The 12,746-nt window shown below is 35.3% G+C and overlaps 1 protein-coding gene across 4 annotated transcripts in view; it reads left to right on the plus strand.

The window, feature by feature from the left end:
• TBC1D4 (TBC1 domain family member 4) overlaps positions 1-12,746 on the plus strand; it is a 233,442-nt gene that overhangs the window by 177,253 nt on the left and 43,443 nt on the right. For 3 of the 4 annotated variants that reach the window (XM_066380771.1, XM_066380773.1, XM_066380774.1), the window contains 3 exons: positions 4,439-4,513; positions 5,821-6,047; positions 7,776-7,940. In XM_066380771.1, the coding sequence (XP_066236868.1) occupies positions 4,439-4,513; positions 5,821-6,047; positions 7,776-7,940 (467 nt within the window). The remainder of the gene's footprint in view (positions 1-4,438; positions 4,514-5,820; positions 6,048-7,775; positions 7,941-12,746) is intronic. The other variant, XM_066380772.1, reaches the window with a different exon arrangement.

Below are 12,746 nucleotides of genomic sequence, written 5' to 3' on the forward strand. Positions count from 1 at the left end.
TTTGGTTAAGGTGGATGCTTTAGCTTTTGTATCACAAATGCTGCCAAGTGTCATAAATGATGTGACCTAACGAGGACTTGCTTGCACCATGTGCAACAGAATGAACTTATTGGGAAGGTTGGCAGCCACCCATGTTGCAGCAGAGGTTACGTAGAGAAGCGGTTTTTGTGTACTTCTAAAACTTAGCAGTTTATTTCTCTTTGGGTAAAAGAAGAAAATTGACACTTGAGTCACAAAGTTTGGTTCATAATTGCGGTCATTTTTAAATGTCAAAATATTTTATTTAACTACAGTTGTTTATGAAATAGGATACATTTTTAAATAGCTTGGAAGCTCAGCTCACTAACAATTAAGAAGTGGGTCCAAGGGAGAAGGCTTGACACATGTGTTACCAAATCATCCTCTAATAAAACTGGAAAAGTTGTCTGTTCAAAGGTGAAGAGACAGTCTTGTATTCTGGCTGTTTGTTGCTTTTTTGTAAGTTGAAGTTTACTGGAAGAAAATATTTATGAGTACACTTATTAATATATACATTTTCCAAAGGGGAATATAAAATAAAGTGTGAGTTATTAGAAAAAAATCCTCATTTCATGCTTTCCTCAGGGTAATATCCATTGTCCTTACTTCCTGGAGAGGTGTGAATAATTAATTAAATAAATAAGGTAGGTTTGTTTTTCTTTGTACATACACACACACATACACACACACAAAAAAAAACAACAACAAAAAAAAACACTTGAATAAAAGACCTGTGAGTAAAATGTGTGATTTAAATTTTAATAATGTGCTATTGTAATAATGAGCAAATGTTGAAATACCCTTCTGACAACTTTTACTATTGTGACCAAATCACCTGTTTAAGATAACCAGGCAGGTGGGCATGTAAGTAGCAGCTAAAAAAATGGCAAAAAGTGACCTGTCTTTACAATATTTACTTCTTAGCTACACATATTAACCCAATGATCTATCAGCCACAAATACAGTTTATTATTGGAAGTATGTTGTGTCATAGTATAGAACTGAAGAACTGAAGTAATGTTGATCAGATTCTAGGCATTTGCAAAATTACGCTTAACCAATGAAGGCTAGTTTGTTTTATCTGTAATTCTACTTTTCTCAAAGTTCTATCTTATGAAGGGAATATTGAGTAAGAGCTTAAGAACTTCGCTTTCTTTTCTTTTCAAGAGAGACAAGCATCAACTCATTATTCCACTTAGTTGTGCACCCATTTATTTCTTCTCAAACGTTTCCTGACTGGGGCTTGAGTTGGTGTCCCCAGTATCAAACTGGCAACCTGGTGCTCTGGGACAACACTCTGTCCACCATGCCAAGAGCTTCACTTTTAAATTGTACATCCTGGGTTCAAATCACTGCTCTGTCCTTTAGCTAGCTGTATAAACTTTGGCAACATAATCACATCAGAACTTCAGTATCCTTATCTATAAAGTTGAGCTAAAAACTACACCCACCTCATAGAATTGTTGTGTGGAATGAATGAGATAATGCAGTGTAAAATGCTTAACATAGTATATAGTACATTTTAAGCATTCAGTAATAATAGGTGAAGCTTATAATTGTATTGTGTATATAATTGTTATTTAGAGAACCACCAGTGATATAAAGCTAGTAAGTACTGCTTTTGTGAAACAAGTTAGGATACTATCAATATATATATAAAATAGTTGATTGGAGCAGAAGAAAGGATTCTTAAAATTTTCTGATAGTAGACATAAAAAGAAAAACTCAACAGAAGGCTAGGAAGCTAAAGTTAAAAAAAATCTTCAATAAAGTAAAGCAAAATGATAAAGAAATGGAAAACAGAGGAACAGGGTAAAAAGTTAAAGAAGATCCGAAAGCCAAATGGTAAGAGTTCCAGAAAGAGAATGTGCATGCAGAAATGTTCAAAGAAATTGTTTTATAAATTTCTCAGAGCTAATGGATGTGTTTCCAGATTTAGTAAGTTCAGAATATGTACACTAGAATGGCTGAATAAAGCCATACCAAGACACATAATTGTGATATTTCAAAACACCTTTGGTTAAACTAAGAATCTGTTCCAGAGAAGAGCAGGTCATACAAAGGCTTGAAATGACAGTGGCTTTAGACTTCTGTGCCAGAAGACGCATGAACATTCTGAGGAAAGTTTCTAACCAAAATGATATATTTAGCCAAACTGTTAATGAAATATAAGAATGGAATAATGACATCACAGACATATAAATTAAAAAAAAAAATTACTTCCCAGTCTCCCTTTCTCAGAAAGCACCAAAATGCAGAGGTGCATTGAGAAAGAGGAAGCCGTGGGGTTAAGGAAACAGGAGTTCCAAGGTAGGGTAGCAGGAAAGGGTCTTCCTAGGTTAATAAAAGTGAAGGGAAATACTGGGAAGACCTGTTCAGCAAGCTTAAATTGCAACCAGTCCAGACTGGGGCAGGAAGACAGAGGTCTTCATAATGAGGTGTTTCTAGTTCAAGAAAAAGAAAAAATTGTCATTAATGGATTATGGGATGTTTGACCATAGAGATCGGTTGGTGATTTTGTAATACATTAGTGAATGCTGAATAGATGTTAATTCTTTGAAACACAAATTGTACATGTTATAGTAATAGTCAAATATATAGCTCAGGTGCAAATACTAAATATAATGTCATAATAATCTAATCACAAATTATTGTTTTAACTGAAACCTCTGGTGTAACTGTGTTGAGAGAAGAGGGAAAGAGAGAGTGTGGACAGCAGTGGATAACAGAACAAGAATACTAAGTTTCATCCTCCAAGGCAGAGAGAATATGTAGTGCCTAACGTGGAAAATTAAGGAATAGTAATATTAGGTGAATATCAGAAGCATTATAACAAACACTTTCAAGTGTTTGCTTTTGGAGAGAATGGGATTCAGTGTGTGAGGGGGTGGGGTAGTGACTTCCGCTTTTCATTTTGAGCTTGGTAGCACAATTTGGTTTTTGAAATTTTGTGCCGGTATTAATTTGATTAAAAATTAAAATGAAATTTTGCCTTCTTCCCTCAGAAAAATTAAACCCAAGAGTGTATGGCCACAAACATTGAAACTATAAACTGCTATACAAATATTGTGCATTCTTCCTTTTGCCGAGTCACCTTCACATTGACTTGACTTTTATTTCTAGTTATTCTTCTTGGAATGTTTCCGTGTGTTTTACAATTATGTGGAATGCCTCCATCTGTATTTTGTCTCTTAAGACCTTCTGTGTATGTGGTTCTCAGCCTGTCTTTCCATCCTTTTTCCTTCCAAAGTTGGCTTCAGTTTCTTCCTGTATCAAGTGAAGGGATACAGGGTGGGGCAAAAGGAAGTTTACAGTTGTAAACTGTACTGGAAACGAATACAATAATTAATAAATAATAAAGCAAGAATAAACTCTGTGTTTCATGTACTCATAACCTACTTTTGCCCCAACCTGTATACGAGATGATCTCTTAGGTTCCTCTCTCTTAGATCATCTGTGAAATCCATACCAAAGGGCTGTGTGAAAAGTAATAAAAAAAAGTCAATTTCCCAGTATTGAAGTGGACTATTATTTAGTGTTTTTAGCGAGAAATGCTTTATTGAAATTGTTTTGCCTATGGAATAATGAATGAAGCTTAAATCCACATATTTTAGGATGAAGTTTTGTCTTGTTAATCTGTGTTTATTATAATGCTGAAATGTGAATTATGATACATATAATCTTGGTTGTGGGGAGGTTGTGTATATTAACCCGTGTTGTGGTTAGTTGGGCTGTACTTTCCACATCTCTCTCCATAAGACACAAAGTTAATGGGGCTCTCACTGCTGTTATGGGGCTCTCCTGACCGTATGGATGAATAATGTTTAACCTTGTAACCACAATACAGTAACTTCAAAACAGCTTGGTTTGAGTATCTAGTTATCTAATGGCCGATTTAGAACTAATGGAAATAGATTGTGAGTTGTTCTGTTTACTCTGCTGGAATGGCTGTTAGTACTGCCAAGAAAATAGAGTGAACCATGAAAAGGATCAATTTAGTTTTTACTTAAAGAGGCAACTGATTTTTATAGTAGTTTTAAAGTCAAAATTCAACCTGACCAGGCGGTGGCGGCACAGTGGATGGAGCATCAGACTAGGATGCGGAAGACCCAGGTTTGAAACCCTGAGGTCGCCAGCTTGAACACAGGCTCATCTGGTTTGAGTCAGGCTCACCAGCTTGAGCCCAAGGTTGCTGGGTTGAGCAAGGGGTCACTCGGTCTGCTGTAGTCCCTCCCCCCAAGGCACATATGAGAAAGCAATAAATGAACAACTAAGGTCCTGCAACGAAGAACTGATACTTGTCATTTCTCTCTCTTCCTGTCTGTCTGTCCCTCTCTCTGTCTCTGTAAAAAAAAAAAAAAGAGAGAGAGAATAAAGTCAAAATTCAAACCATATGAATGATTTAATTCTCTTCACTCAGGGAGCTAACAGAATGAGAGGTCGATTTGGCAGTGTGGACAGCTTTGAACGGGCCAACAGTCTTGCTTCAGACAAGGTATCTAAGCAGAGCTTCCTTTTTTTTTTTTTTACTACTAATTGGGCCTTGGCACAAACCAACACTGAAATGCATGCTTAGTTATTTTGTTCCAAGTCCTTTATGATTTTTTTTAAAGTAACTATTTGAGGTGTCATTATTTTAAATAAGAAGATTCTGGATATTAGCGTGTTGCTCTTTATTCCACTGAAGCTTTCTCATGGGGACACAAAACACATCACCTTCAGACTAACTCTGCTGTCAGGCCTTTCACTGGAGTGAGGATGCTTTGGAGGACAGTATTTGAGCAACTGTTTGCTCCAAAGCCATAGAAAAAACGAGCCATGTAATTACTGCACTTGTACAGTGGTCTTTTTTATCTATCGTATTCTCCCCATGTTACTTCCCACCCCCACTTTTAACCATTTTAACTGCAATGTTAGGCTCTTTATCTCACAGACAATTCTCATAGGCTTGGTTTCCTGTTTCCTGTATCATGCAACATGTAACCTGAGGCATATGCAACCTATTTTTTAATGGAAAAATATTAAAATATTTTTATTAACTCTGTTGATAAAATTGAAGACTTAGCTCAGCTGCGAGTCTTTTTAGCCCTAACCCACGTTTATTAAGCTAAGCGTTTCTACAGTGCTGCTTGTTCTGGAAAGTATAAACAGCATACCTGTCTGAATTGAAAGATTTATGATGTCTCCGCATGCAATATGAGATGCATTCCAGCATAAGTCACTTTTCATTCATTTCCTGTTTTTCATGGCTTTTAAAGAATGTTACATCAGGGAGTGTGTAGTTGGATAGAAACATCCATAGTGAAGGAAGATACTTAACAAGCTATATTTTATTTTCCTGGAGGCTTTGCGACCAGGCTTGGACACTTAAACGTTGTGATATTGTTTTGATAGTACAGGAAGCATGGAAAGCATGCAATGGATAGGTCACGAAATCAGTAGATATGTAAATGCAGGCTCCACCCTTTTATGGTCATGGTCTCTTTTCATCTCTGGCAACAATGAGAAAAGTACAGTAGCTACAGCTACTGCACCTACCACAACGTGTAAGGGAAAAGAATACCTTTTCTTATCTTCTCTTTCGCTTTACGGATGCTGTCTTATAGCTGCTTATCAGAAGAAACGGGTTGTGGCGATGCTGATTAGCCGTCAGCATAAATTGAGTAAAAAAAAAAGAAATACTAGTTTTGTCACAACCCAGGAGGAAGAAGAGGTGCCCTGTCACTTTTGCGCTCTGTGTTTGAGCAGGTCTGCCATGATCCCTGTGGGAGAGGAATCACTCACTTCTGCTTGCTTTTACAGGACTACTCACCAGGAGACTCTCCCCCAGGGACCCCGCCGGCCTCCCCTCCGTCCTCAGTGTGGCAGGCGTTCCCTGAAGAGGATTCTGACTCCCCACAGTTCCGAAGACGGGCACACACGTTCAGCCACCCACCTTCCAGCACGAGGCGGAGGCTGAACTTGCAGGATGGGCGGGCTCCGGGTGTCCGCTCCCCTCTCCTGAGGCAGCGCTCCAGTGAACAGTGCAGGTGAGTCCGAACCGCTCTCCGGAAGGAAAGTGAAGTTCTCCTTTCAACCTGCTTTGATCACTGTGGACTCAAGACTTGTGACTTTGTGCTGTAGCCAAACATTTAATTTTTAGAAAGACCGTAAAAATAAATTGAATTATAAAAAGCTTAGTTATTATGGGAAACAAGGCAAACTTTAGGCATACCCAAAGAGCTGAGTTAAAGCATTTTTGGATGGAAATTTTTTTTCTCCAGAAAAACAGAGGTAGCAAGATATTATAGATGTGGTTATGCTTGAATAACCTGCTGACAATACATGTTATCGGTGTCTTCTTGGTGATCACTTAATTAAACAAACTCAGCAAATTCAAAAATAACATAGCAGTAGAACTTCTTGTTAGCTTACAATAGAATACAAGGGTTAAAAAAACCACCTAACTTACCCTCATACGTGAGACAAAAATTGGCTATATTTTATCTCAAAATAAAGCCAAATAAGAAAATTGTATCTAGACTAATGTGATGTCTATAAAAATACACACAGCATAATTGACAGGAAGTAGCCATTAGGAATGATCTTACATGGTATTTAAAAAAATAACCAAAGTGTTGGCATTAGATAAAAAATAATAAAGTAAATCTGAAATAGTAGAATTTTAATATTTCTTACTGTGTAACACAAATCAGAATTTATAGCCTAAATTTTGTTTTTCTTCTTTCCCTCTGAGAGTGATACAGGAAACGGGGTCTGATAGGGATCCCCCTTTGAGGGGAAAAAACAAGAACAGAACTCTAAATCAAAAGAGGTTAAATTTTACATTGTTATCAAAGTTGCCTGCATTTCTTTAACGGATACAATTTAATTCTTCTGTTTTGAGTGATTTGAGATTAAAAAATGAAATATTTAGGATATATAAATATAGGCTTAATTAACAGAATTAAGTATTCTGAGATTTTTTTTAATGATAACTTTATTTATATTTACCAATACAGAAAATTCTTTTTTCTGGGAAAATTATTTTTAAGAATTTAAAATATTATTTAAACTACAAATGATGTCTCTATACTGTCTTATGTTTTCTACATTTTATAATGTATAAGCTCAAATAATTTCTATCAATATAGAAAGTGCTGTTTGTATTGTTGTAAAAACTTGCTAGGAAAAGAATCTCCTAAAAATAAAAACAGCTCTGCTGGAGATTTAGGGATTCAGAAAAAACCATGTCTGCACAATTCTACCAGCTGCAGGAAAGAATATGGAATTAATGTTTGTTAGGCCAAAGGTATTATGATGATTCCAACAAACAAACGTGTTGTTCTTAAATTTTTAGAAGAATTTATATCTTTAAAATAGCTAAGTCTTTGAAGTACGAATAATCAATTTTTCTTTCTGGAACTTGTTTTCTGTAATTATTTGTGCTTTCCTACCCCCCCCCCCGCCCCCCAGTGAAGTATCTTTTGCATGTAAAAACAAACACCTATTGTCCTAAAATTGTGAAGAAATTGCTGGAGACAGACGCATACTGCGTAGACAAGGAGGAATTCAATTTGTGAAAGGGTGAAACCAGGTCATACTTTTAATTAGAGAGAACTGCATGCACCCCCCCCCCCCCATATAAGACTCAGCCCTGAGCCTTTAAAAGAAAGATTAAATTAATAGCAAGAACCAGTTTATATATTTTTTCATAGTGAATGAAGATTTTGCCAAACTAAAAATTAAGACAAATTTGCTGTGTTTTCTGTACTTAGCATCCTTCCATCTGTTCGGCGCATGCACAAGGAGAGTAATTCTTCCTCCAGCCTTCCAAGTCTGCACACTTCCATCTCTGCCCCTTCCTTCACTGCCCCCTCTTTCCTGAAAAGCTTTTACCAGAATTCAGGTAGACTGTCCCCACAGTATGAAAATGAACTCAGGTGAGATCAGTGTCCTCTGTTTGCAAAGCAAAATTTTCTGCAGTGATATACTGATATGTGACTAAAAAGTGGCTAATTGTGGAGTAGCATTTATGCATCCTTGTTCTAATCTGTTTCTAATATATTGATTTTCATTTCACTTAATTTTATTAAGAAAACTTGTAAAACCAGCTTTTGAGTACTTTTAAAATTATTATTATTTTTGTACTCTTTGTGTGTTTCTTTGCTGTGCGTCCCAGAATCTAAGCTTCGTTTTTGTTTGAAACAAGATCCGGTGCTAACACATACTAAGTGGACCTCATGCTTTTTTTCCTTAGCCTCTCTGGACACATCTGATGGAATCTAAAAGCCACTGATTTAAATAACTACACTAAAATGATGGATGTAATATATCTTTATTTTCAAATATATAGAATATTTCCTAGGCATCTGTGCTTTTCTAATGACGTAGACTGACTTCTCTGAATCTCTGCAGGTCACATAATGGGTACAGGATTATGTTGATAGCAACACTTTCAGATAACATGAGAGATCTCTTGAATTTTATAGACATTCAAGTTTGTTTCGTTTTGGCCCCCAAATATTGAAAATGTATAACCCCATAAGTCTTGTTTGCTCTTACAACTACACAAAATTAGATGTAGTGATTTTGAAAAACTGCTTTTTAAAAAAGCTTGAAATTATGAACTCCTACTGACCATTCAGATTCTTAGTGGGGTGTTCCAGCCTTTGAAAAGAGGTTGGGTTAAGTTGGGAATTTTTCCGAAGGGATTGTTGTTGGTTTAGAAGTTTATAAGATTCATGCCTGTTTTTATGTGTGGTTTGACTCTTTTCTATTTATTGCTGTATAGTATTCCATTTAATACATCACAGTTTATCCGCTCTCTTTATTATGGACATTTGTGTTATTTCAGATAGTTGGATAATTGGCCGTTCTTGCAGTCAAGCATAAGAATATATGCTATCAATCAGCCTGTGTGCCACTCAGATCTCCTTGTGTATTCTTTTGGCCTCCTTTTCATTAGACTTAGGAAATCCCCCAAATTAACATGTAACTAGGTAGTTGTCAGTAACTAGATAAATTAGACCAGTCGTTGAATTATCTCTGAGTATCTTTTTTGTCCATGTGTGCCAGTATTTTTCACTCCAACAAAGATTATTCATATTGAATTAATGAACTTTTTAATATAAACTTTTCTCTGAATTAGTATAGTCATGTTCAAACATTGAATTTCTAGTGAAGAAAGTTGATGAAGAATTGATTTTAAAAGTACTTTTAGGGACAACCTTAGGAGAGAAATTTTAAAGGAAGTTAGCCACAAAAAATAGTATAATATGTATAGAATATCAGTGAATGTAGAGAACCAAGAATGTGCGCACGTAACAATATCAGTTTGCCTTATCTCTATAGTCTCACCAAGGAAAAAGCACAGCGTTTTTAGTGGACTCTCTTTGCAGTTCTTTAATGTTGTGTTAGTTAAAGTGAACATCTGGAGAATCAGTTTCCTTCCTGAAACAAAACCAGGCCTGAAAGTGACAAGTAGGACCAGCCATTAAGAAGGTCAAAGGTTAGCTGTGAATAGGATGTAGAGGACAAAATCAGTGACTTTTTAAAGATTATTTATAGTGCTTAATATAAGGGTGTGTGTTCATCTTTAGTAGTTTCTGCTTAGGTGTATGTATCTTTCTTTCTCATAGCTTCCCTTGGTGCTCTATAATATTTCATTCTAGTAGAAGGATATTGAAGGCCAGAGGGCAAATATATGTTCATTTGGCATTGAAAAATTGTACCTTTTTGTTGCTATCTTATTTGAAGTGCTGTAGTTAAACAGGAAGAGAACTTTTAAATTTATGGGATCATCAAACATTTTTCTGTACAGTGGTCCCTCGTCTGTTGTGGGGGTTAGGTTCTAGAACCCCCCCCCCCCCGCGACAGGCGAAAATATATGAAGTAGCGACCTTACATTTATTTTATTATTTATATATATATTAAGGCTTTATAAACCCTCCCCTCACTCTTACAAACCTTTCCCACATTGTTATTAACCTTTCCTACACTCTTATAAATAATTCCTATGCACTTAAACACTTTTTACACTCTTAAACCTACGTAATTTTAACAACATATAAAGTTCTATATAGGTACTCACCAGTGAATATACAGTAATATTATTTTAATATGTTTTAATTAATATTTTTATATTGTTTTCAACATTTTAGGCTAGAAAATGCTTATTTTATCGCAAAAACAATTAAAATAATAAATATATAAAAATACCTATATACTGCAAAATCCCACAATATAGCAAAAAATCCGTGATACAAAATTAGATACATACAATTTAAAAACCCACGATGCAGTGAGACCACAGGAAGCGAACCACGAAACGGCAAGGGACAACTGTATTTTTGTACTTTGTAATATTTTCTTGGCTCTGAGAAATTCTGAAATCAGAAAGCACTTTTTTCTATACTTTTGTATGCTTTTAAATTATTTGACAGCATAGAATCAATAGGCTAAAAAGACACCTTTTTTTTTCATTAAAAATATTTTTTATTAAGAAGGTAGGTACCCCATGGTTCATCAGAGAGCACACGCGCCGCGTAGCCGCCCCTAGTCAGCTGTAATGCTGCCCGCAGCCCTGCGGCTGCTCTGGGTTTACCAGCAAGCAAGTACCCCCCATCTTTCATCAGAGAGCACACGCCACGTAGCCGCCCCCAGTCAGCTGTAATGCAGCCAGCAGCCCTGCGGCTGCTCTTGGCTTACCAGCAAGCCGTGCCCCCATCTTGACTTCAAATACCAGAGTGTGGCTTTGCCTGGTTTTGGGCTTTATTAAAATGGAATACAGTATAAATTCTTTTATATCGGCTTCTTTCACTGAGCATTGGTTTGTGCGATTTATTCTTATTTTCATTTACACTTCCGTTTATTCACTTATACTGCTATATAGTATTCCAGTTATTATTTCACAGTTTTTCCATTCCTTTGCTGATGGGCACATGAGGTATTTCTATGCTTTGGCTCTTAAAGAGTACTGTCGTGGCTATTATTGTTTATGTCTTTAGTTGTCTTTCCTGTGCTTTATTAGTGACTGTTTACACAGTAATAAAATTGTTAGACAGAATGCACTCTTAACAGGCTTATTTCAACTATTAAGTCACTTAGACATGAATTTACTAGTTACAGTTTTGAAGAGAGTATTTTTTAAATTTGTATTTAGAAATAATTTCAAATTTGCAGAAAAGTTGCACAAATATGGAAAACTGCTAATTCTACCCAGATTCATTGATCTTTAACATTTGCCTCATTTGTTTAATCACCCTCTCTGTCCATGCATGCATATATACATTTTTTTTATCCTAAGCCACTTATGAATAGGTTGCATATATCGTGTTCTTTTACTTGAAATATTTTAGTGTGTATTTCCTAAAAAGGGGGATATTCAAGAGCATGGTTTTGATCCAGTGATTGAACTCTACATCTCTCACCATTACTTTCAGAGAGAACATCATACTTAAATGATAACCATGATATCTAGATCTACTCAGAATATTGAGGGAAGGACGTTCATAATACCAAGAATTATAGTTTTCTTTTCAGTTGAGTCTCTTATATCTTACTAGCTTTATAGAGCAGTTCTCTAACTATGCATAATCAACTGGGGTATAGAGTATGTTAGCGTACAAGCTAACAAGTACTATTTTTTAGAAGGTATGTTAATTTGAAATTTGTAATTCAGATTAGGCATCCTTCTCTAGGACCACTATTCTGAATTATTAAAAACATTCCTGATTACTGTGTTCAAGCAGGCTGAGAAAAAGGAGCCGAGATATTTTTAAATGTTGGTTTATTGAGTAGTAGGTTCATTTACATAGCTTTAGAATGGTAAAGGAAAAAGAATAAGTATATGTTTTATTTTACCTTACTTCAAATTGTTTTTTAAATTTAATGCTATTTCATTGTTTAGTAGCTAAACTATAATATATAATTGTCTGTGATGATACAAGGTATTTATATAATATCCATTTATCAAATATAATATCTTTTCTGTCAGCAGGCATCTTGTTTACTCATTATTGCTTCTCAGCTTTTAAGCCTATAATTAAAAATTACTTATATTGAAGTTCATTTGTCAAAAGTAAATGACAGTCATTATTTCTATTAATTTATAAAACTTTTCAATGAGAAAATAAGATATTAGTTGATGAAATATTTTGTCACACAGTTTGATTCTCTGTAATTCTCTCATATTCACTGACAAAAGTAGTGTAATCACTCATTTTGGTTTATTATTGAAATAACCTTCTTTATACTTTACTTATTGACTTTTTATTCTAAACCCTAAATGGACAAATATCTTTTTCTTTGCGCTAATCATTTTTTGTTTCCTGTTGTATTAGACAGGACACTGCTTCAGAATCAAGGTGATTAGAGGTCTAAATATTTTCATTAGAAGTTTAATAAATTCTTCCAGCTGAATATCACCATTAGTTTAAAAAACATTTTGGCTTTCTCCTGAATGCATGCCATTATTCTGGTGCTATGAGGGTTGCATAGTAGAAGAAATAAGGTGCCTGATATGATCACAGATCACAAATGATCAAATAAAACGTAGATTGCAAACAGAAATCCTGTTTCTACTCTATTCCATGTTGAGATTTCCTTAGAACTGCTGTGTCCTTCAATCAAAGCCTGCTTTTAATTTTAAATTAGTAGAATTAGTACCTATAAATTCCTTATATAAACCAGTTTGGAGGTACGTATGTACATATAAGGAGTTTGTTCTAAATCCCAAGAAGATGTAG

This window comes from Saccopteryx leptura, chromosome 4 (genome assembly GCF_036850995.1).
Source record: "Saccopteryx leptura isolate mSacLep1 chromosome 4, mSacLep1_pri_phased_curated, whole genome shotgun sequence".
In the NCBI taxonomy this organism is placed as follows: Eukaryota; Metazoa; Chordata; class Mammalia; order Chiroptera; family Emballonuridae; genus Saccopteryx; species Saccopteryx leptura.